The following is a 26,747-nucleotide window of genomic DNA, read 5'->3' on the forward strand; positions in this document are numbered from 1 at the left end:
AACGAATCAGACTTTCCAGTGCTACATACGAGAGAGACAGTATGTTTTAAGGACAGTGTGTTTGATTATTGTGTAAGTTAGCTCACTGGATTTTAAGGACATTTTCACAGTACTGTACAACTTAACAGCAATGTAGCGCTTTTTCGCTACACCGCTACTCTTCGGAAAAAGTTGCTTGATTCTGGGAAAGCTACACTGTTTTTAAAACAGTTGAACTTCTGTCACGATACTGATGTAGTTACACATGTAGCATTGGTACTTTTAGTCAGTTAGGCTACACCCCCAACACTGGTAAAGAACTTACTTTATTGAGAAAGCTAATTTTAGACATTCAGCTTCTCTCACTTAACACTCTCTCTCTTTCTCTCAACTCTATTTATGTGTTGTTTGTGACCACATGGTGTGAAGTAAAGATGATTGTGGTTGTCATGGGGAACATTATAAGTGGTATTCTTTGTATTTTGTGTCCTTAGTGTCCCTGTGTTGTGTTCTCTTGTTATCTGGAGCACTTGGGGGAACTGCTCATATTGAGGCCACAGTTCTAATGTTTTCTCTCTCTCTCTTTGTTAATGCTGCCATTAAAGGGGCTCCAGGTAAGACTATACCTATCATTCACACCATATTATATTTTAGGGGATTTTTAGACTAAATTATAGTTTATAGAGTTTCACAAAAGTTGTTCACAGAATTTTATCATTTGTCAGAAACTATGTTCTGTAGAGCTGAATCAGTAACTTTGTGCTTAGTATTAGGTGACCTGTTTTGGTGAAATCCTGAAGTGAAAAAGAACCGCACTAGAAGACTGGTGTTCTTTGCACCCTGGTAATAATTGACCTAATACTGATGTAAGTCTGATTAAGTGGGTGTTATTTTACTTGTTTTGGGGCAGACCCCCTGTGAGCAGGGCGCCACCAATGCCAGAGAAACTACAGACCAACAACGTGGGCAAGAAAAAGAGACCCATTGATGTGAGTGATCACAGCACACATTAACTTTCTGTTTGTGGAATATAGGTATATGAAAATGCCATCCAAACATCCATCCAGTAATGCTATCTAATGTTACTATGCTATTTTGTCCCATCCTATACATCCCATTCCTTCCTATGCTTTCCTTCCTATGCTACCCTACCTTACCTTACCTTACCCTACTCTACTCTACCCTACCCTACCTTACCTTAGCTTACCTTACCTTGCCTTACCCTACCTTACACTACCCTACCCTACCCTACTCTACTCTACCCTACCCTACCTTACCTTAGCTTACCTTGCCTTGCCTTACCCTACCCTACCCTACCTTACCCTACCCTACCCTACCTTACCCTACCCTACCGTACTCTACCCTAATCTACCCTATCCCATCCCATACCATCCCATCTCATCCCACCCCATACTATCTTATCCTACCCTATCCTATTATATCTTCACTATCCCTTTCCATCACTTTTCTTTCCTTTTCCACCGCATCCCACAACATCTCTTGAGAAGGAAAGGGTAGAGTAGAGTAGAACAGGATTGGTTAGGATAGGATAGGATAGGAAGAAATGTTTCCCTTTGTACCCTATCCAATTCTGTCCTATCCCACCTCATCCTACCCTGTCCAATCCCATCCCATCCCAACCTTTCCTTTTCTTTCATTTCTTTTCATTTCCTGTGCTGTCCTGTCCTTTTCCTTTGTTATCCTATCCTATAAAACAATGTTTTCCCATTTTGTTCCAGACACCCCATTATGGTTGGTAAGCACAGCAATAGAATACTGTACTGTGCTGTATGTTAATACAATGTCATATTTTATCCTATTTGTACTTTTTTGAATGTGTACAGCTTATTCTGGTATCTTGGCTGTTGAATTCATTAAATGTTCATCACAGAGCCCACTGTACCCTTAGTAAAAGTGGTTAAATTATCTTTTTAACCTCTCTTGATTGATTTCTCTGTCTGTCCTTTCACATTCTGAGAGACAGAGTATCTGCTGTTGTCATGGATACGACCTCAGTCACCCCTCTTTGACTCTCCTTGCAGGACTTAGTGCTTGAGCTGGTGTTTGGTTACAGAGGCAACGACTGCCGAAACAATGTGCATTACCTTAATGAGGGGGCGGATATCATCTACCACACTGCCTCAGTAGGGGTCGTCCTAAACTTAACAACAGGTGGGGGGAAACTCATAGATACCTGTCATATGCCATGCACTGTTTAATTTGTTTTAACATGCCAGAAGGGATGTAATAATCAGCATGCATTATATGTATATGTATTTTATTCTTTCAAACAGTCATGTTTGTGGAAAAACAATTTGTTCAGCTTTCTTATTGGTGGTTTTTCTATTTGTTTGCCATCAGCATGTCAGAGTTTCTATTTAGAACACAGTGATGACATTCTGTGCCTGACTATTAATCAGCACCCAAAGTTCCCCAACGTGGTGGCAACTGGCCAAGTAGGTATGTTTGTGAAAACATTTATCTTTAAACATTTTAACTGAACAGAGAAAAAAATTGTTCTCAGCTATGTTTCATTCACATATCTCATTTGTCTCATTGTTCTCATAAAATGAACATTCATAACAAAGATCAGATAATTTGGTTTTAAGATTAAGATTCAACTTTAATGTAATTGTGCTGAGTACAGGTACAGAGCCAATGAAATGCAGTTCTTTTGCATATCCCAACTAAGCTGGGGTCAGAGCGCAGGGTCAGTCATGAAACAGCGCCCCTGGAGCAGATAGGGTCAAGGGCCTTGCTCAAGGGCCCAACGGTGGTATCTTGGCGGTGCTGGGGCTTGAACCACCAGCCTTTCGGTCAGTAACCCAGAGCCTTAACCGCTGAGCCACCACTGGCCACCTTGATATTATTTGATCTTGGCGAATCTGAGCACAGTTTGAGACCAAGAAATAATTTCTTGTGAAATTCTAGATGAGATATGTGAGTATTTCTGGAGACAAATCTGAAAGCAGTAGACAATGTTCTCTTTTTAATCTCACTGCTGTCTAGGAGAAACGTTTGAGATATTAAAGAGATCTAATTTAGATTTTTTACTTTCTAGTAATTCAATAATTTTCTGTGATTTTCTTAAGTTTTTGCTCATTTTGCTTTACATAAGGTAATGTACAAAGGTTTTAGGCATTTGAGAAAAACGTCTTTGATCATATTTATTTAGCAATTATTTCATACAAATTGCAGTAAACAAAAATGTATAATAATAACAATCAATATTTGGTGTGACCACCATATGCCTTTAAAACAGCACCAATTATCTTAGGTACACTTGTGTACAATTTTTCAAGGTTGTTGGCAGGTTGATCCAAACATCTTGGAAAGCTTGCCACAGTTGTGTTCAGGCTGTCTTAATTGCTTCCGTCTCTTCATGTAATCCCTGACTGACTTAATGATGTTGAGATCCTAGCTCTTTGGGGGGCCACACCATCTGTTGAAGGATGCCTTGTTCTACTTAGATTCTATTCTAGTTGCAAAATTAATATTTGGAAATCTAAAATTAATATTTGCTATTGACATACTGAACAGACGATTTAAAATAGATCTTAGACTTTTGAACAATACTGTTTGTGCTCTTTATTTTGAAAGAGCGGTATCTAATTTTTTTTTTTAGCTTTGAGTCGTGTGGTTTAATTGCAATTTTGAAAACCTTATAGCAGTTTTGCAGCAATAGATTTAGAAATTAACTGTCTACATTTTTAAAGTGCTGCCTCTTTCATGTTAAACTGCTGTTTTGTTCACACAGGCGATGCTGGTGATATGTCAGGTAAGAGAATATGTCCAGTTCTTAACAGAGTTGCAGAACTCCTTAGAACACAGTTTAGAACACAGTTTCATTACTTCACATATGCAAACAACAGTGTACAACTGGAGTCTTGGTGTATTTTTAGCCACATCTCCTTCTATCCACTTGTGGGAGGCCATGAACAAACAGACTCTGTCTGTTTTGCGTTGCCATCATTCTCGGGGTGTCTGCTCCGTCAGCTTCAGTGCCACTGGTAAACTGCTGCTCTCTGTCGGGTTGGACCCCCAGCACACCCTCACAATCTGGAAGTGGCAGGAAGGTACAGACCAATCAACAGCATTCACTTTGCATACTTGTCTTTATATACTGTTATTAGTTGTGATGTTTCATTACATTCATTGCCTAATTCTTTACAAAGGTGCCAAAGTAGCAAGTCGGGCCGGTCACACACAGCGGATTTTTGTGGCAGAGTTCCGGCCCGATTCAGACACTCAGTTTGTGTCAGTGGGGATAAAGCATGTGCGCTTCTGGACGCTGGCTGGCAGGGCTCTGCTCAGTAAGAAAGGTGTGCTCAGCTCCATTGAGGACGCTCGCATGCAGACTATGCTCTCAGTGGCATTTGGAGCTGTAAGTATTCTTCTGTTTCTAAATGAAGTTCAGCAAGGATTAGTTCACCTCAAAATGTCATCATTTACTCACCCTGGAGTCTTTCCAATTCTGTAGAACAGTTTTTTCCTATACAAAATCCAATGGCACATTTAAATGTACATGATCGCAACTGAGATTTGAGAGCTGTAAAATAACTCCTTTGGTGTTAGACGGAAGAAAGAAAGTTTGGAACATGTCAGTTATAGCTTCTCAGTGATTTTTTCATTTTTGCGTGAACTATTCATTTAAGTGAATTGTGGGAATGTGTGAGAGTAAGTATTTATGTGTTAAGTGTATGTGTGAATTTGTTTGTGCGCTTGCATGTCATAGCTTAAATGGGAAAAGAGCTCTGTTATTTTTTTTATTCAAAAATGTATTAACATTTATTTATTTTTTATAGATTTAAAAACATAACTATTTGAAAGAACATAACAAAAATGATAATGTTGCTTGCAGAGGTCTTTTAAAGATCTCCAGCAGTTGTTTTGCCGGTTCAGCATAAAAGGATAAATTAGAGGATGTGGAAAAAGTCGTGCTTTGCCATGTTTATGCTGTTCTTCTCTTAGAGGTCACTAGATTAGTGCAGGTTTGTTTTCTTTTCAGAATAACTTGACATTTACAGGTACCATTAGTGGAGATGTGTGTGTGTGGAAGGAACACATTCTAGTGAGAATCGTGGCTAAAGCTCACACTGGACCTGTGTTCACCATGTACACCACATTACGAGACGGGCTCATTGTAACAGGAGGCAAAGAACGACCGTAAGTGGCCTGACACTTCCAGCTATGCTTAGGAGACCCTATGATATGGTTTACCTTCCTAATTGTTTCAGTGTTGATATATTTTCTGTTGAAACCAGAAGCTGGGGTTGGACATATCGATTGGCTCCTTTTTTAAATGGACATAGCATTTAGTTACATCACAGCTTGGCAAAATCATTATTTTCTACTTGCTAAATGGCAGGTGGTATTGGAGAGAGGGAATCTCATTCTAGAGAGCATTTAATTGTACAAAAAACTTTGATCTGTTTTTTGTTTTTTTGGGAAAAACTGAAAACTATGCTAGCTTTTGGGAGTAAACTAGAATACAGTAAATGGCTGCAAAACTAACAGACATTGAGTACATTTTAAGTAGATGTCTTTTTAAGTACTGTATATGTAATGCTCAACTTGTTTTAATATTTTCTGAAACTGCATGCATTGTCAAAAAAGTTCTGCTTTGAGTGGTTAAGTGCTGCAGTGAAGGAGAGGTTTTGTGTGGACTGCCCTCTGCAGGTCGAAGGAGGGAGGTGCACTGAAACTGTGGGATCAGGAGTTGAAGCGTTGCAGAGCCTTCAGACTGGAGACGGGTCAGGTCATTGACTGTGTGCGTTCTGTCTGCAGGGGCAAGGTGCAATATTTACAAAACATCACTACTATTTTAGAAAAGTGGCAGACCACTTCAAAAGTAAAACATAAATTACAGAGCAACTAATACCCAAAATCTCATTTAAAGTTTTCACCATTCCTGTCTTGAACCTCAGATCCATAATTTGGCTTGACTGCTGTATTCTTATTTCATAAAAAAAAAAAAAAAAAAACAGAAAAAAAAAAAGGCACTTATAAAAATTTAATTGGAATCAAGCAAATGAGCTAAAGAGTACACTGACAAACAAAAGGGACACATTGAAACAATGTATCATAAAATTGATCAAATGTTGTCAAAATTTGCTTGTATAATATAATGAGTTGTGAACGTCCCTTTTTTGTTGAAGCTTTTTCTTAATATAACTAGTGACAAATTCTATTTTCTACCCAAACATTTGACTTTACACCGATTCACATCATAGGCACTTAGTGGATGCAGTGAGACACAGGCTAATTCTTGTGCAACATTGTTTCCACTTGATTCTTTAGGGGAAGATTCTCGTGGGCACCAGGAATGCAGAGATCATTGAAGTTGGTGAGAAGAATGCAGCTTGTAACATCCTGGTGAACGGTCACATGGATGGTCCTATCTGGGGTCTGGGAGCTCACCCGACCCGAGACGTCTTCCTGTCGGCTGCAGAGGATGGCACAGTACGCCTGTGGGACATTTCAGAGAGGGTACAAGACACACACAAACACTAATAAAACATGTTTGAATGTTTGTGCATATCTGCATTGCTTATCTGCTATTAAAATAGATTGTTTTCTTAAATAAAAAAACAGAAGATGCAGAATAAGGTGAATCTTGGTCATCCTGCTCGAACCGTCAGCTACAGCCCAGAGGGTGACATGGTTGCCATCGGCATGAAAAATGGAGAGTTCATCATACTACTTGTAACCTCGCTGAAAATATGGGGGAAGAAGAGAGATCGGCGCTCTGCAATTCAAGATATCAGGTGAGACTGGAGTTCATGTAGTAATTCATAATTAGGGCTGCCAATTGTTTAAGTATTTTATCCATCCATTCATCCATCTTCAACCGCTTATCCGAAGTCGACTGAGAATGGGGTGAAGTCGTGCAATGTGACGTAGATGGAAGAAAGCAGTTTTAGTGATGGTCCTGATGTGGGCTTCAAAAGAAAGAGATGGATCGAAAGTGATTCCCAGATTCATTAGAGGGTTTTGGCAAATTTCCATCAATATTGACAAAAATGTCAATATTTCTCATAAGTGTTTGCAGCCCAGACATCAAGATCTCAGTTTTGTCAGCATTGAATTTGAGGTAATTACTATATAGGCAGATACAGGCAGTTCATGAGCTGATGACATGTATTTCATCAAAACGTGCAAATGTATAAATCAGGGTGTCATCAGCATAGCAGTGATAACTGAGCCCATGAAGACGGATACTCTGACCTAGTGGGAGAAGGTACATTATGAACAGTAGTGGACCCAGTACAGAACCTTGGGGGATACCCTGAGTGAGAGGAGCTTTAGGGGATTTGTTTTCCTTATTCAAAATGAAATATTGTCTGTTAGTGAGGTAGAAAGAAAACCAGGATAGAGCAGTGCCAGTAATACTAATATCTGAAAGTCGGAAAAGGAGTGTTTTGTGGCATACAGTGTCAAAAGCAGAGCTCGGGTCAAGCAAGATCAGAATACTGAGAAATTCAGAGTCAGCAGAGAGGAGGAGATCATTAATAACCTTCAAGAGAGCAGTTTCAGTGCTGTTGAATAGGTGAAAACCAGATTGGAAAGGGTCATAGAGATTATTGGCTGCAAGATGTGATTGTAACTGGGAATCTACAACTTTTTCCAGAAGTTTAGATATAAAAGGCAGGTTAGAAATAGGACGATAGTTGCAGAGGAAATCTCTTCAATGCCTACAGTTCAGTAGTAAACCAAGGTGATAAGAGAGAAGAGGGCACCAGCTTTGTCTACAAGAGCAGCTGAGAGAGATGAAAGACTCAGAATGTAAGGGTGCACAGACAGAGGTGGAGAATGACGAGGGGTCGCTGCTTTGAGGTTGCGATAAGATGCCACATTTTTCTTGTTTGACTTACAGAGATTAAATGAAAATTTTTGAAGTTTGTGATCCGAGATGCCAATTTGTGTACCAGTTGTAGAAACATTATTGACAAAAGTCAAGTGTATGACCATGCGTATGGGTAGAATAATTCACATGCTGTGTTAAATTGAAGCATTCAAGAGCATGAGTTCAGCTGCATTTGAACAGTCTGTATCGACATGGATATTGAAATCACCAAGCAGTATATCATGGGGAGACATAGCACAGGCAAGAGGGAATATTTCACTAAGTTCAGAGAAAAAGTGAGGCTGTACTTTGGAGGTCGATAAATCAATACACAGTGAGAGGAATTTTACCAACAATCTTGAGAGCCAGATATTCAAAAGACATGACATTATGAAATTCAGTCAAAAACACTTTCATGCCATCTTGACAAACGACAGCTAGTCCGCCCCCCTTTCCGTGAGGTCGGGGCTTTGACAAATATTTGTATCCATGGTGAGTAGGAAAATTTAGTTGCAGAAAGTCATTAGGTGTTTGCCAGGTTTCACTTAGCAGTAGCATGTTTTTATCAGTGATGAATTCATTGACAATTTACACTTCGTGTTAAATGGGCAGATGCCATTAACCAGTCTCTCCGCCCACATTCACGGCCACATTCTCTGGCTGAATACTTAACGTGACGCACTCTCCACGAGAGACATGCCTGCCATTTTGTGCATTCCTTCTCTCCTTATATACACACACATGTTGGTGCATCATTATGAGGACTCTCCATAGACATGATAATTTTTATACTCAACAAACTAGATTCTATCCCCTAACCAGGCCCGGACTGGCCATCGGGAGCACCGGGACAATTCCCGCTGGCCTGGAGACTAAGTTGGCCTGCTGCCAGCCGGCCTTTTTTTAATAATTGTTTTATTTTTTAAATTATTATTATTTTATATTACTACCTTTTACCAGTGATCATTTTTGAATAAAATTATTATTAATATTAATTACAATAAAAAAAAAAAATCATGAATCTGTTAGTCTTGACTGGCAAGGCTATGATTCGACTTTACGCCTCAGACAAACGGTTAAACAGAAAATGCGAGCAGCGCCCGATGATGGAGAGAAAACGGCCAGGTGGAGCAGAGAGGGAAAGGACAAAAAAAAGAAAGCACTCCAAGAAGAAGCATCAACATTTTGCAAAATTACTGACCTGTTCAGGGCTTCAAGTGCAGGTCAGTTTCATCTGTAAATACTGTACTTTTTTCTTCGTTAACTTAGTATTGAACTGCTAGCAAATGTAAGCGGTAGCGCCCGTCTAACGTTACATTCGAGGAGAAATCAAAACAAATGAGTGCACACACAAAACTCACAGAAGAAATGTACTGAGGTAAAAATTCTAATTGTTGTTTTTTTTATTTATAACATATGATTTAGTTTAACATAACACAACTAAGAGAGCTGTTTTGCCGAATATTATCACGATTGAAAATGTTACATTGAATTTATTGTTCAATAAACAAGTAGTGTAGTTAATATTTATTAAGTTAACTTACATTTTAGACACAAACCATATTAACTGTTTTTGTTCTATTTCACCGACTAAAATAGTTCCAAAGGAAAGCTACAGCAGTGTTTTGTTACTGAATGATTCCGCGTTTTGAACGAATCTTTTGTATGAATGACTCACTAATTAAGACGGTCACTTGCCGCCACCTATTGGCGGTTTAGTTTAATGTTTAAGTATTGCATTTTAGTTATATTCAAACATTTATTTAAAACATCAATCTCATAACATTATTTATTGCAGTTGTAATTGCAGTGCACATTTTTTTATTTGATGGGTAATAGCCCTATAGTGTCTTATTATTATAACTGAATTTATTGATCAAATGTAAGAATTTGACATAAATGCTTGTACATTATGTGCAGACCCATTTGATATTAGGACTGCTTTACTTCTAGGTTGGTTGTTTATGTTTTTATGTTCTGGTCATACTGTGAAATAAATGTAATTTAGGGGGGAAAAAAAAAAAGGTTGTCCGTGTTTCAAAATTGTATTTGGGTGCATAGGATGGCCTGGATGGGTGTAGGATTTCCCGGCCTGAAATTGTGTCCCAGTCCGGCCCTGCCCCTAACCATTTTTACATTTTCATTAAAACATAATTTAGTATGTTTTAACATAATTGAATTATGGGGACACTAGAAATGTCCTCATAAACCACATTTATAGCATAATACCCTAGTAATTACTAGTTCTATTTGGAAGTCGGAAGTTTATCGACTGCATTGTATTGATTAATAATTGATATTACTGCATCAATACATTTTGTTATAAATTTAGTTTGAGAAGTGTTTTGGTATTGTTCTACAGCCACCTGTGCCAAGGGCTGGCAGGGTATTTCAGTGCACTGATTCAAGCCTTTATTGTTCCCATTCTGAATGTTGAATAATATATTGAGACTGCTATACTGTCTGGTTATTAGTCCCTGATTCCAGGGTGGTGACCCAGCGATATGAATTCTTATTAATATTCTATTGATTTTGATCATTGTTAGTTATCTTTGATTGTTTATTTGAAGATTTAATAAGCTAATGTTGATTCTAATCAATGTACTATTGATTTTATTAATGAATAATTATCTTTGATAATTATTAATTATTGCTAATAACCAAACCCACTCCTGAACGAAGCCCCAACATATTTGTTAAATTATTCAGCATACCAGAATAACGTGTTAAATTGACAGCCCTATTTATAAACAATTTAAGCCATCAAAAATCTACAGTAATGAGGATGGGCTTAGCACTACTTTTGATCAGTGCAATTTAACTGTTATTACTGTGATGCAGCTAAAGTTGTAACAGCTCAGATTTCTTTCCCATCAGGTTCAGTCCTGATTCGCACTTTCTGGCTGTGGGTTCCAGTGAAAATGCTGTAGATTTTTATGACCTGACGTTAGGACCGCAGCTCAACCGCATCAACTGCTGCAGAGACATCCCCAGCTTTGTCATGCAGATGGACTTTTCTGCTGACAGCTGCTATGTGCAGGTGTAGCATGTTGGACAGCATTTCTGTGTTGTTGTTTATATATCTATGTGAAAATACGAGCAAAGAAACAGGAATTTACATGAACTGCTGATGTTATAAATATCCATTCTAAATGTCACCACCAGAGTGCTCTGGTTTGGTTAATATCAAGGAGGTCTGTAATTTCCTGGAGAAAACTATCAGCTATCATTCCCATTCACCTGAATATCAGTTGCTTGGCTAGCATATCCACCCTCGAACTTAAGCCATTTGAAATCTTCAATTTTTGCTAATGCCAGCCACAGATGTTTTTGAGCCATTCACCTGACCTATAAATTTTATGTGACTAATCATTTACTGCATAAAAATGACAGCATGATAGTGCTGATTGGCACTGCATGCACAGTCTCAAGCCCTTCACTAATGACTATCCTAAATGGTGACAAGATAATAATCATTTTACGTGTTTAAGAGCCCTCCAAAACAGCTTCTAGAATGTAATATTTGTGATTTATATTTTGCTTGCAAAAACATTTATTTGGCCATAATATACAGTACGTCTACTTTTGAATGACCGTCACTGATGACTTTTGGGATTAATGAATTATTTAAGGCATCTTAAAGGGATTTTACACCCAAACATTTTAATTCTCGCATCATTTACTTATCCCATCCCAGATGTGTATGACTTTCTTTCTCCTGCAGATCACAAACGAAGATTATTTTTTTAAATATTTTAGCTCTGTAGGTCCATGCAATGCAAGTGAATGGAGAACTCCGAAGCTCCAAAAGGCAGATAAAAACAGCATAAAAGTAATCCATATGACTCCAGTGGTTTTATCAATGTCCTCTTAAGTGATCCAGACAGTTTTGTGTAAGATCAGACCAAAATATAACTCCTTTTTCACTATACATCTTTCCATTGCAGTCTCAAGGCTGCATAAGGAGTGGTGGTGGTGTAGTGGGCTAAAGCACATAACTGTTAATCAGAAGGTCGCTGGTTCGATCCCCACAGCCACCCCCATTGTGTCCTTGAGCAAGGCACTTAACTCCAGATTGCTCTGGGGGGACTGTCCCTGTAATAAGGGCACTGTAAGTTGCTTTGGTTAAAAGCGTCTGCCAAATGTATAAATGTAAATGTAAAAGTTTGATTACACTTCCTAGTGATTTATCACATGAACAGAGCATTAGATGGCGCTAGGAAGCATAATTGAGCTTAAAATCACAAAGTGATTTCAAGATTTATAGTGAAAAAGGAGTTCTGTTGTGGTCTGTTCTCACCCAAAACTGACTGGATTGCTTGATTAATCCCCTTGAGTCATATGGATTACTTTAATGTTGCCTTTTTCTGTCTTTTTGAGCTTTAACCACATGTGTGGACATTGTATTTTAGCTTTGCTATACGCAACGCATAATTGAAATGGATTAAAACTGACTGAATACTATTCGAAAGATTCTACACTGTCATTTAAGGGTTAAATTTATGGCAGAGCGTGTCACGTGACACAACAGCATGACGTTGATTTCCAGCAAGTGCTGCTACGAAACCTCTATGTTTTTTTTATTGAAACCTGTTTGTTTGTAGAGAGTAGTGTCTCTAGTTTTGTTTGATATGCAGCTTTAAAAATAAATTTTTCGCACATCGGTGCACTGATAAGCTGATATGTCCACATATATGGAAATTATGACCGCGTTCACTCAAAAGTTGAAAAAACGTATTTTTCAACATTAACACATCTGTGGGTCAATTCACTTCATTTTAATATAAATTTTGTTATTGTTTTATTGTGCATTTTCACATTGTACGTTTTCATGTAACAGCTGTAAAAGTATTATTTCAGAGGCTTTATATGGAGTAAGGATAAAAATAAGGTGCATTTCTAACTGTTCTGAGACCAGTGCAGACAGATAGCACACTGGAGGATAAGTCATTCACTAAATAGGGAGCAAGGGAGCAAGGGGACATCCTAAAGCTTTCTATGCAGCTAAGTGAATTCTCTCTTAAAATCCGACCAAATGTTCAGTTTCAGGCAGCAGATGATGTTTGGATCACTCAACATGTTTGGCAGGCATAGGACAATGATAATCAGTACATAGATTCAGAATAGTATTATGCTAAATTTTATTTTAACATGGTTGGCTGTGATTTGATGATGCTGGTCATTTCTTTACAGATAATTAAAAAAGCTGAAGTAATAATTATTTTTCAATGTATATAACGTATTAAACACATTAATAACCAACACTCCTGGACACATAATTAACTATTTGAATAAATGACTTTCTATAGCTTGGTGTTAATTAAAATTTCACAACTTAGCCCTGCTGTCATATGTGGACACATTTTTTGAACATTTTATTTGTATATATTTTGCATGTTTATTAGAGCCTACTAGTTACAAATCAAAAAGGGATATGGAAAATACACACAGCAGTCACGCTGGGTTCTCAGGAGGATAAAGGTCCGGACCATTCACTTGCACTGAAATGAGTTCTTCTAAATGTCTTTGTTTGTGTTCTGCAGAAGAGAGCAAGTTATACACATCTGATATGGAATGAGAGTGGCTCAATCACACATGGCTAATTGAAGAGAGAATTTTATTTTTTGAGTGAACTATCCCTTTAATCACACATCTTTCCCTGAGTGTAATGTGTATATTGACAAACACTTTGCTTTTGTTGATAGGTGTTGGTCAGCACTAGACAAACTCATTAACTCTTCCTTTACTTATTGCTCTCTCCAGTTGTCCACTGGTGCTTATAAACGTGTTGTCTATGAAGTGCCTTCTGGGAAACAAGTCACCGAGCAAGCATTGATTGACAGAATAACCTGGGCCACGTGGACAAGGTAACTGACAATCTGAGGTGCAACCACACTCACATTGGGTCTCATTCCCTTCACATATTTGTACGCAGCATCTGTTTCTGTGTTTTCACACAGAAATCATTAACAATCAACAACATAAACTACCGGTATATTTACAAAAATCACAGACTCCTTGTGGCATTAGAAGAAAGTCGTAATGATATATATATCATTATATATATGTGTGTGTATATATATATATATATATATATATATATATATATATATATATATATATATATATATATATATATACACACACACACACAGTATTCTATATAGTTATATATAAACACCAACCAATTTGGTTGCAAAATGTATCTCCAAAAGCAAAATTATTAGTTGTCAGAATCTTAGGTACATTGCACAGTGTAGATGTAATGTTACTGTAGTGCTGAGGTGTTTGTGTTCGTCTGTAGTGTCCTGGGGGACGAGGTGTTGGGAATCTGGTCCAGGAACACTGATAAAGCAGATGTCACCTGTGCGTCTGTCTCTCACTCCGGCATCAACATAGTCACAGGTGATGACTTTGGAATGGTAAAGCTGTTCGACTTTCCGTGCCCAGAGAAATTTGTAAGTATACTGCATTTCTCTGGAATAATTTGAAGTTTTTGTGAAGGTTTAAATTAACCACCTGTCAATTTATAGCAATGTGTTGTGCATTCAACAAATGACTTGTAAGTTGCAATGTTAAGCTATTTTACTTGACCACAGTCAGCAGTAATCTTACTAGTCACTGCATATTGTATTTACTGAATGCTGAGGAAAAAGCATGTGACAGGGTATCACATGAGTCAATAAAACGGCTGAATATGGCAATTGATAGATTATAACTTCTGTATTATGGATTTTTACCAACAACTGTTTAACTGTTTAACTTTTTTAAAAATAAAAAATTATTTCTCTTCCCCTCTCTCATATTTTCCTGGTCCCTCTAGAGTAAAATAGCAAATTGTCTCATTAGAATTTGTGTCCCCAGGCCAAACACAAGCGTTTTCTGGGCCACTCTGCCCACCTGACCAACATCCGCTTCACCAGTGGGGATCACTTTGTCGTCAGTGCCGGAGGAGACGATAGAAGGTGTGTTCTGTTACACACTGCAGTTTAAGCTTATGTAGTTTCATGTAATATAAATATTTTTTTTTCCTTTTATATGATCAGCTTTTGTGACAGTGCTGTCAGCACTTTGCTTCTTTTTGTTATTATTTCAGGATCCAGTTCATCAGTGTAGTTTTACCAGGAAAAACATTACATTTTGATCGATTGACTCATGTACAGTTATTCAAACTGTATCATTCTGAGAATTTATAATCTGTATTATAACTTTAGTAAGTCATTTGTTCTGTTCCAAAACCTAGTGAGCTGTCTCTCTGTCTACTGCCTGCCTAGGCAGCTGCCTTCTAAAGCAGCATCCTAACTGATTTCATCGACAGCAACTCACAAAAAGCACTCCTTAAATTATACACACGAGAGACTCACAGTTAATTGTAATAGATTTTGACTGGAGTGCTGTTTTTTTATTGATACTTTCTGCTATTGTGTGAAAAATATTTACAGTATAATCAACATCCTGGAATGATTATTTCCAAGGAGTTGTAATACTGTTCATGAGGAAAGCTATCTGCAAACCTTGTATCAATGCACTCTATAATTGCCTTATCCACAAAGGAAACAAACAATGCTGTCTTATAATTTGATCAAAACAGTGTGTCTTCTGAGGCAACAAAGTTACTGTCTACCTTTTGAAATCTTCTCCTCAGGTGAGCACCTTAAAAATGCTGTCAAGGTAGGCAGCTTGCTAGGTTGTAGAACAGAGCTATTGGAAACTTTCTAGTTATTAATGTATTTAATAAGGAAGTCAATTATGTTGAAAATGCAATTCACACAGTACAATTACTTAAATAATTAAATACACCTCTACTATGATAAATACTTTTTTTGTTTTTACATTTTGGGCAGGGGTTAAAGAAAAAAAAGTGGTGTAACCATAAGTAGTCAGTAAAAGTTAAAAGATAAATATACATTAAAAAACATATATATATATATATTTAAGAAAAAAGAAAGTCAGGTGGTGTTTTTAACTTGCAGGTAGCCATTCTGTTGTCATGTGACAAAAATCCAAACATAGAGGACCCGTTTTGATACATGACTGTGTATTTATTTATTTATTTTTTATCATATTTTGACATTTTTTATAAAAAGGCACATTTTGTGCAGGTCAAATGGAGTAACCCTATGAAAATATATTTGTGTAATTTAATAAATAAAAAAAGAATTACCTTAAAGTATTTTTTGAAATTGATGATTAAGTTGTAAATATGAAATAAACATAGACAAAATTTGACATTTCTATGAAATTCTATCATGTGTTTTGAACTAGATTTAAAAAATATTAAGAAACAAACAAACAAACAAACAAACATGTGGGGGTATCTGCTCAGTCATTTAATAGATTTCGAATGTTTATCATCGCGGACAACCTTATTTATCAATGACCCACCTGCGTTTTCTCTTTGTACTTTTTTCTCCAATCAGCCTATTTGTGTGGCGATGTGTCCACGCTCCTCATTGAGGTCAAGCAGTCTTCTCTTCATGAGCCCAGCTGACTGCATGAGTGAATCATGTAGTGAGGAACTTCAGATACTGGTCTTCATGGTGGTTCTAAAAGATCTAATTTATGACCAAGTGCTAGCATCCTAGGATTTGTTCAGACTGGCAACAAAAATAATATACATATAATATATATAACAAGGTTCTTAAGATGGAAAAGGAGGCGGCAGGACCCAGCTGAACAAACTGAACTCAAACATAACATAAACTGCAAAACAAAAAAAGACACGCACACACACACAGCTTTGGGCATCTCTCTCTCTCGAACTGGCGTCTCCATCCTCCCCTTATCTCTCTCCCACTGATTAGTCAACTCAACACCAGGCGTGCATCATCACGGCCCGGCCACGCCCCCTCGTCACACTCTTCCACCACCAGTTTCAGGCAAGTGCGACCTCTGGCCTGACTTCCTCCCTTCCTTCCTGGAGGGGAGGCGTTACCCTTTTGGCCATTCTTCCTCCGACCAATCTTCCCCGCCTCCTGGGAAACTGAGAAAGATGAGGGGAAGGAGAGGGGTGAGAGAGAAAGATGAGGGAAAGGAGAGGGGTGAGAGAGAAAGATGAGGGGAAGGAGAGGGGTGAGAGAGAGAAAGATGAGGGGAAGGAGAGGGGTGAGAGAGAGAAAGATGAGGGGAAGGAGAGGGGTGAGAGAGAGAGAGAGAGAGGTGGCGGCTTGCCAGTCCCCAGACACTTTGTCGCCTGGTCCTCAGCCAGCTGGGCATCGGTCCTCCGTGATGTTTGGAGTTCAGGAGATTGTCTTGACCAGGACCACACCCCTAAATGCATTGAAGCAACTGCCATGTGATTGGTTGATTAGATAATTGCATTAATGAGAAATTGAACAGGTGTTCCTAATAATCCTTTAGGTGAGTGTGTGTGTGTATATATATATATATATATATATATAGACACACACACTGTGTATATGTATATATATATATATATATATATATACACACACATACACCAATCAGCTAAAACATTAAAGCCACCTGTCTAATATTGTGTAGTGCCCCCAAAACAGCACCATACGCCCTTGGCGTCACAATCCTCCAACAGCGGCTAGTGCTCTCCGACAGCGCATCCCTACTCCTTTTCAGGTTTTGGCACCAATGCAACAATGTTCAAAAGATGGGCAAGGAGGAGGCGGGAACCAGCTGAACAGTCAACGTAAAACTTTAATAATAAATTGAACTCAAACATAACATAAACTGCAAAACAAACAAAAACACATACGTGGCTTTGTGCATCTCTCTCTCTCTCTCCTGCTGATTAGTATACTCAGTGCCAGGCGTGCGTCATCATGGCCCGGCCATGCCACCCTCCTCAACACAATATATATATGTGTGTATATATACACATATACACCGATCAGCCACAACATTAAAACCACCTGCCTAATATTGTCTAGGTCCCCCTCGTGCCCCCAAAACAGTGGCAACCCGCATCTCAGAATAGCATTCTGAGATTTTGTTCTCACCACAATTGTACAGAGCGGTTATCTGAGTTATCATAGACTTTGTCAGTTCAACAATCATGCAACGGTCGAAATCATTGAGACAGGCCAGACACCAACATAATATCATACAAAGTTCACAATATAGTCCAGGGTTATGTCCGAATACACTCATTTTCACTCATTCTTTGCTTTTAGAGTGCATTATGTGACATTCACACTGACATTCAAGTATGAATGTACTAAATACCTCTGTCATTGAACTCTTGTGCTCCTCCTGAGTTCAGCACTGTGATTCAATGTCATGATTGACACAAACAGTGGCTAAATTTCCATCCTCTCTTTCCACACTGACAGCAACTCACATGCTTGGATCATTAATTTAGCACCCAATGTAGATACTCCATATATTGACTACACTGTCTGAACAAATTGATCAGATTTCTTCACTTGTGAAATGACAGTGGGGACAGTCCTGAAAATCAGATTGAAAAAAACAGTAACACTTTACAATACGGTTCCATTCATTAACATTAGTTAATGCATTAGGTAACATGAACAAACAATGAATATTATATGTTTTTTACAGCATTTATTAATCTTAGTTTATAGAAATATAGTTGTTATATCTTGTTTAATTTATGTTAGTTCATAGTGCATTAACTAATGTTAACAGATACCATTTTAATTTGAAATTATGTATTAGTATATGTTCAAATGAACATTAAGATTGATCAATGCTATAAAAGTATAGTTCATCGTTAGTTCATGTTAACTAATGTTGTTAACTAATGTTTACTAATCAGATTAGTGTGGACTGTGGAGTGTGAACAAAGCCTTAATGTACTTCAAGCCCTGTCATTACCCATACCTGAACTGTTTTGAGTGACAGCTGGGTTGATGTTTTGCTAGACCCAACTTGCAAACGTCCTTGTCATATGTGTATGTGTTTACTCCCCTAATTTAAAAAAAAAAATACAAGTTACAATTCCAGTATGTCTTTTGTTTTGGAATCTGTCTGGATCATCGTTTCTAAGATTTTCTTCCTAATGAAAAAAAACTTGTAGCAAGCTAAATACGATTAGCCTTAAACTACCCGTTGAGTGTCGTTTGTTCATTTAGGTGTGACATTTTTGTTGGAGATTCCCATTTTGAATGATACCCTGATTTTTTTAGTATTTGTTTATCTGCTGGTTTGGTTTGTTGGTTCCTTTAAAAGTTTCATAGATCTTCTGTGGCCTTCTCCCTGAATGTAACACTTGTGTTATACTCTCAGATATCAGCATGCCAAAGCATTCTATGCACTGTATACTTGACCTGCTCACTGTGGTAGTCCAGTGGTCTTTTAATGTTGAATCTTGAACGTGGTATTCACTCATCAAACCTCAGTCCCCCTGAACCGTAGATGACCGTAGACTCCTAAACTCATATGTATCTTTAGCTTGATTAGTACATTTGAGATGTGTCTCTTTGTGTGTTTGTGTGTTGAGTAGGTACGAATCATATACTACATTTGTCATGTCTGAGATCAAGTTTAAATAAAAAAATAGTAATGCAATTCCACAGAAAATGAATGAAGAGTTTGTTCCTATGCTGTTTTACCTCGAATAACTGTTCATCTCACTGCTGAAGCCTTTATGACATTAAATTTCATTCTGATTTGGAATCAACGTTTTTTTTAAGATTTAAATTTTACAACTGGATCATCGAGGCTCAGAGTGAACTGAAGATATGAAATGCAAAATTTTCTCTCCTTCAGTGTGTCATTCTGATTGAAAGAGAGGTGTTTAATGCATATGTTGATTTATTATCAATGTAAATATCATTTGTAAAGACATTCTTTTGTATATTTTTCTGAAATGTTTCTTAAAAGCCAACTTTAATAAAAAATGTGCATGTATGTATCACATTCATGCATTCAAATTCAAGTACTGTGTCACATGTTTTATCAGATATCTGCAACACTTCAAAAGATGTATACAGGAAGTTGATTTGAAATACTTTTGGGAAGTTGTCCTGCAGTGTGACGTGCTATAATCCATCTAATAAAATGTAAACAGTATTTGCTCTTTTATATATATATATATATATATATACACTGTATATATATATACACACACACACTACCAGTCAAAGTTTTTGAAACACTTGATGTTTCTCATGATCTTAAAAATATTTTGATCTCAAGGCGTATGCTTAAATGTTTGAAATTAGTTTTGTAGACAAAAATATAATTGTGCCAATATATTAATTTATTTCATTATAAAACTCAAATGTAATTTGAAATTGATGACTTGGACCAAATAATAAAGAAAAGCAGCCACTAAGTGCCCAACATAGATGGGAACTCCTTCAATTCTGTTTAAAATCATCCCAGGGTAAAACCTCGAAGTTGGTTGAGAAAATGTCACGAGTTCATGTCTGCAAATTCTAGGCAAAGGGTGACTACTTTGAAGATGCTAAAATAAAACACGGTTTTGATTTATTTCGGATTTTGTTTAGTCTCAACATAATTCCCATATTTCCATTTATGTTATTCCATAGTTTTGATGACTTTACTATCATTCTAAAATGTGAAGAAAATAAATTATAATTAAGAATGAGTGTTTCAAAACGTTTGACCGGTAGTGTGTGTGTGTGTGTGTGTATATATATATACACTCACCTAAAGGATTATTAGGAACACCATACTAATACTGTGTTTGACCCCCTTTCGCCTTCAGAACTGCCTTAATTCTACGTGGCATTGATTCAACAAGGTGCTGAAAGCATTCTTTAGAAATGTTGGCCCATATTGATAGGATAGCATCTTGCAGTTGATGGAGATTTGTGGGATGCACATCCAGGGCACGAAGCTCCCGTTCCACCACATCCCAAAGATGCTCTATTGGGTTGAGATCTGGTGACAGTGGGGGCCATTTTAGTACAGTGAACTCATTGTCATGTTCAAGAAACCAATTTGAAATGATTCAAGCTTTGTGACATGGTGCATTATCCTGCTGGAAGTAGCCATCAGAGGATGGGTACATGGTGGCCATAAAGGGATGGACATGGTCAGAAACAATGCTCAGGTAGGCCGTGGCATTTAAACGATGCCCAATTGGCACTAAGGGGCCTAAAGTGTGCCAAGAAAACATCCCCCACACCATTACACCACCACCACCATCTGAATGTCTCAACAGAAATCGAGACTCATCAGACCAGGCAACATTTTTCCAGTCTTCAACTGTCCAATTTTGGTGAGCTCTTGCAAATTGTAGCCTCTTTTTCCTATTTGTAGTGGAGATGAGTGGTACCCGGTGGGGTCTTCTGCTGTTGTAGCCCATCCGCCTCAAGGTTGTGCGTGTTGTGGCTTCACAAATGCTTTGCTGCATACCTCGGTTGTAACGAGTGGTTATTTCAGGCAAAGTTGCTCTTCTATCAGCTTGAATCAGTCGGCCCATTCTCCTCTGACCTCTAGCATCAACAAGGCATTTTCGCCCACAGGACTGCCGCATACTGGATGTTTTTCCCTTTTCACACCATTCTTTGTAAACCCTAGAAATGGTTGTGCGTGAAAATCCCAGTAACTGAGCAGATTGTGAAATACTCAGACCGGCCCGTCTGGCACCGACAACCATGCCACGCTCAAAATTGCTTAAATCACCTTTCTTTCCCATTCTGACATTCAGTTTGGAGTTCAGGAGATTGTCTTGACCAGAACCACACCCCTAAATGCATTGAAGCAACTGCCATGTGATTGGTTGATTAGATAATTGCATTAATGAGAAATTGAACAGGTGTTCCTAATAATCCTTTAGGTGAGTGTGTATGTGTATATATATATATACACATACACACATACACCAATCAGCTACAACATTAAAGCCACCTGTCTAATATTGTGTAGGTCCCCCAAGTGCCCCCAAAACAGCACCAAACCGCATCTCAGTAAAGCATTCTGAGATGATATTCTTCTCACCTCAATTATACAGAGCGGTTATCTGAGTTACTGTAGACTTTGTCAGTTCAAACCAGTTTTGCCATTCTCTGTTGACCTCTCTCATCAATAACAAGGAATTTCTGTCCACAGATCTGCAGCTCACTGGATGTTTTTAGTTTCTGGTACCATTCGGAGTAAACTCTAGAGACCGTTGTGTGTGAAAATCCCAGAAGATCAGCAGTTACAGAAAAACTCAAACCAGCTCATCTGGCACCAACAATCATACATGCGATTATCTAATCAGCCAATCGTGTGGCAGCAGTGCAGAGCATAAAGTCATGCGTATATGGGTCAGGAGCTTCAGTTAATGTTCACATCAACCATCAGAATGGGGAACAAATGTGATCTCAGTGATTTGGAGCGTGGTATGATTGTTGGTGCCAGATGGGCTGGTTTGAGTATTTTTGTAACTGCTGATCTTCTGGGATTTTCACACACAACAGTCTCTGGAGTATAAAGGGAATGTGCCAAAAACAAAAAACAGAACTTGTGGACAGAAATGCCTTGTTATTGATGAGGTAGGTCAACAGAGAATGGTCAGACTGGTTCGAACTGACAAAGTTTACAGTAACTCAGATAACCGCTCTGTACACTTGTGGTGAGAAGAACTCTTGAGAAGAAAATTTATTTTTCTTACTAAATCTGCAAATTATTATTGTTATTTTTTATTTTTTTTACTTAAATGCTATAAAACATTTATAATATATTCTTGAGAAGTCTCATCTGTCTAAATATTGCTTCTCAAGTACATTTATCTTGTTTTAAAAATGTCTCATGATTTACTCACCCTTAAGCCATCCCAGATGTGTAAGACTTTATTTCTTCTCAAGAACACAATTTGTTTAGAAGAATTTTCAGCTCTATAGATCCATACAATGCAAGTGAATCATGGCCATAATTTGAAGCTCAAAAAGGACATAAAGGCAGCATAAAATTAATCCATAAGACTCCAGTGGTTAAATCTATGTCACCGATATGCACAAAAAATGCCAATCGCCAAAAAACAAAAGAAGAAGAAAGTGAAAGTGGAGATTTATAGCAAAACTGACTTAAATATTGATCTGTTTCTCACCCACACCTATTATATCAATTCTGAAGACAATGGATTAAACCACTGGAGTCATATGGGTTACTTTTATGCAGCCTTTATGTACATTTTGGTGCTTCAAAGTTCTAGCCGCCATTCACTTGCATTGTAAGAACCAACAGAGTGGAGATTTTCTGCTAAAAATCTTCATTTGAGTTCAGTAGAAGACAGAAAGTCATACACATCTGGGATGGCTTGAGGGTGAGTAAATAATGAGATTTTTCAGTTTTGGGTGAACTATTCCTATAAGGATGTTAAGATATTTTTACTGGAAGAAGAACACAAAAATAATGTATTTCTATAAAATAATAAAATCATGCAAATCAGGATTTTTAACTCAAATTCTGGTAAGAGGCTTGCAATAATGAAAACTGCACATTTACTATTTAGTTATTTTATTACATTGAGTAACTCCTTTCAATGGGCCTTTGTTGAAAAAGAAAAACATTTAAGTTTGAAGTCCAATTTTGAACCTTATCTGTAGAATGTGCCTACACATTGATTGTTGTCATTACTTGTCATCTTCGTTTCTGACATTGTCCACTGAGAATTTATACTGGAAGCCTGAACATCCGCCTCCCTCCACTGTTATCCTCAGAAACACTCCTTTATCCATAATCTCAGTAAACCCCTGCAGAAATACCCAAAAACATCACAATCCTATAAGGGATTATTATTTATGAGTTTATTTGTTACTCTCAAAAGTGCGATCACTGTTGAGAAGTATCTAAAGGGGTTTGGAATAACATACTACCATTATAGTACCCTAACTCTTTGTGCAGTATGTGGACAGGATGCAAACTTTCTTTATGCATTCAGCAGAATACTTGGAAAACCTACAAAATATGCAGTATACAACAGACACACTCTTTTTTTTATTTCAGAGAAATAAACCACTAGTTTAAATAAACATGCAACAAGGTAATTAAACTATGTAGCATACTGATGTTTGAAATGTTTCTCATTACATTATGCATACAGTTTCACATATAATAATTACTACAAATAAATCAATAAAAAACACTAAGCATTCTGTGCAGTATGTAGAATTACCAGCAATACTAAAACCAGTATTCCATTCTAAATACTTGCTTACTTTTTACTAAATAATGCATGTTATATAATGTATATACTGCACACTGTTTTTAAAAATAGTGAAACAGTAGTATGCTACTAAGTTGTAACATGACCTCATCACATTGTATGTCTAATTCAACGAGTGGCATCCAATAATCCACAGCTTTGAAATAAAAACTGTTATTTTGCATTTTTAATACAATTTTGTGTAGAAAAGTCTTAACATCTGTCAATCTGATCAAATATTGAGTTCAGACATAAATGTAAAGAATTGTGGCTTTGATTACTTCTTGTTAGGCTAACACACTGGAGGTGAAAGGTCAAGCCGAGTGCATTGCATTGGCAGATACAGTACCCTCAGTTGTAAACTGCATATTCTGGCAAATGTAGGTCATGTGAATATTCTGTGCATTAGAACAGAAAGCACATACTGTGCACAGTATACATACAGCAATAGTAAATAGTATGATATTATGCTGTTGAGAGCACGGGTTGTATGAGTAGTATGGCTGAGGACATGGGTTGCCAAATTGTGTTTTAACCCTTGAATTATTATTATTATTTGTAGCTTTTCCTAAAGTTTGCTGCATAGTTTTACATATACGATACATATAACTTAAATTGTGAAAATATTGGCTTGTCAATAGAACTGTTCAGATTGTAGTCCAAAAAAACGGATGAGAATTAGCATTTCCGAGCCATGGGTTCCCACGGGATTATTTTATGGGGTTTAGTTTATGAGTTAAATAAGGTCTGTGGTATAAAATTACTTTAAGATACTTGTACGTTTTGTTCTAAATGACACAAAGGTATACCCCAAACGTGAATGTTTAAGCCGCCCTGTTTATGTAGCAAACAAGTAGATAGAGAACTACTAACGTCTTCTGTTTCATCAGGCATGGTCATTCAAATGCTTGTGGTATTTGTAGTCCTTATCTAGCAACTCGTAAGCTAAATACATTAAAAAATAAATAAATAAATAAATAAAAAGTCATGGTGGCTTCAAAATGTATGTCTGAGGTATGGCTGTGTGTAATTTATGATGTAGAACTAAACCTCCAAGCATCTTCAAGTAGCCTAATGTTTACAACATACTTAAAACACATTTTACTTATTTTACTCATAAATTGAAAAATCCCATTATTAAAACCCATCAGAAATTCCTTTCTAAAATGTGCATCTAAATTAAGTTTAAAATGTGCATAGAAGTATTTAGGCACATACTGTATACTAGCATCTTTGTCCTTGATACCCCTTTTTCAAATGTCCTTTTCATGGCTTCACACACGGCTCACAATCTGAACAGGAAACTTGATGTAAAATAGATCTTTGCTGGAGTCATCTTTCAATCCCCATTCCAGCTTTATCTTATAATCAACAAAATATTAAGGGAATATATGTATGAGGGTAAATTCGGATTTGCCTAAAAATTGAAGTCATGGCTCAACGGCTCTATACTTAAGTCATTTTGGGACTAAAGTCTCAAACTAAATTCTGTTTTGTAACCGAGAAATTTTGCAGTTTGTGTTTTATGCAGAATTACCATTTTTTCTCCAAACTTGGCAAACAATTCACTTCCTCACTGTATAGAGAATCTGCTTTGATAAGCTCTTATTCAACCAGAAAATATCTGACTGTGCGATTCAGACTCAAGTTTCATTTAAACTCGCTGTATGTGCTGATGGCAGATTTTTAAGTCAGTAAAATTCTGTAAATTATGCACTCTATCTAATAGACACAAAGAATGTTAAAACCATGGACAATCAACAAATTCAATCAAGAGAGACACGTTGTGGTCAATGAATAAACACTAAGTTTTCTGTTACATCTGCTTCTGAAGACATAGATTAATAAATTGTAAAATCGTTTTTCACACACACACAGACACACACACACACACAGGGTTGGGAAGGTTTCTTTTTAAATGTATTCCACTACAGATTACAGAATACATGATGTAAAATGTAATTTGTAACTTATTCCATTAGATTACTCAAGGTCAGTAGATTTTTTTCACTTGTTTTGACAATAAAAACTCCAGAACAGTAAAACAAAATACACATTTAAAAATACATTCTCTGAACAACTTAAATATCTTATGCAGTGTCGATTCTATAACAAAATCAAATTGATCTTGTTTTAAAGATTTTTTGATATTTTTACAGGAAAACAATAAAAAAAATTATCATCAAGAATATGATTTTTGCCATAATATCAAAAGTCTTTCTAGAAAATTGAAGCTATGATCTAACATGAATTTTCTTGATAGAAAAATATGATAGTGCTAGTAACATGTGCATGTAAAATAGCTAGAAATAGCATTTTAGCTTAGCGTAAAGCTAACAATTTACAGAAAACGTATTTCTATTTCTTCTGCTCCAAACTTACTTCAAACTTCTCTGTCTGCTCGTATGAATGTGACACATCATAAGAAAGTGTTTCACTGCTGTTCAAATGTACTTTGGATCATTTATATGTATAAATGTTTTCCATCTAAATATTAAATGAAACAAATGACAATAAATTGCAAAGTAATCTCTTCAGTTATCAAAATACTTTTTGAATGAAACTGTATTTTAAATACCAACCGTTACTAACCAACCCTACACACACACACACACACACACACACACACACACACAAACAGAGAGAGGCAGTTTTACATCACTTTATTAATCTTCGGGTATTATTTATCCAGCCCCATTAGAGAGATCTGGCAACAGAATGTCCCCGCCTTGTTTCGCACTATAATCACTGTCATTGGTGAAGACTTCAATGGTATGTCACATACGTCATATACAAACACGCCCATACAGTATTTGATTG

The 26,747-nt window shown here is 37.0% G+C and overlaps 1 protein-coding gene across 4 annotated transcripts in view; it reads left to right on the forward strand.

The window, feature by feature from the left end:
* The window catches only part of LOC127662179 (echinoderm microtubule-associated protein-like 5), a 137,037-nt gene extending 117,394 nt beyond the window's left edge, over window positions 1–19,643 (forward strand). For 2 of the 4 annotated variants that reach the window (XM_052153258.1, XM_052153257.1), the window contains 15 exons: window positions 890–968; window positions 2,022–2,151; window positions 2,341–2,439; window positions 3,737–3,757; window positions 3,882–4,055; window positions 4,155–4,363; window positions 4,988–5,145; window positions 5,659–5,773; window positions 6,280–6,468; window positions 6,574–6,746; window positions 10,703–10,865; window positions 13,589–13,692; window positions 14,130–14,283; window positions 14,690–14,790; window positions 16,246–19,643. In XM_052153258.1, coding sequence (XP_052009218.1) covers window positions 890–968; window positions 2,022–2,151; window positions 2,341–2,439; window positions 3,737–3,757; window positions 3,882–4,055; window positions 4,155–4,363; window positions 4,988–5,145; window positions 5,659–5,773; window positions 6,280–6,468; window positions 6,574–6,746; window positions 10,703–10,865; window positions 13,589–13,692; window positions 14,130–14,283; window positions 14,690–14,790; window positions 16,246–16,282 — 1,906 coding nt within the window. In that variant the 3' untranslated portion in view covers window positions 16,283–19,643. Of the gene's footprint in view, window positions 1–584; window positions 594–889; window positions 969–2,021; window positions 2,152–2,340; window positions 2,440–3,736; window positions 3,758–3,881; window positions 4,056–4,154; window positions 4,364–4,987; window positions 5,146–5,658; window positions 5,774–6,279; window positions 6,469–6,573; window positions 6,747–10,702; window positions 10,866–13,588; window positions 13,693–14,129; window positions 14,284–14,689; window positions 14,791–16,245 lie in introns of all 4 variants that reach the window. The other 2 variants (XM_052153259.1, XM_052153260.1) reach the window with 2 other exon arrangements.
* The last annotated feature ends 7,104 nt before the right edge of the window (window positions 19,644–26,747 follow it).

Source organism: Xyrauchen texanus, chromosome 22 (assembly GCF_025860055.1).
Source record: "Xyrauchen texanus isolate HMW12.3.18 chromosome 22, RBS_HiC_50CHRs, whole genome shotgun sequence".
NCBI classification, from domain to species: Eukaryota; Metazoa; Chordata; class Actinopteri; order Cypriniformes; family Catostomidae; genus Xyrauchen; species Xyrauchen texanus.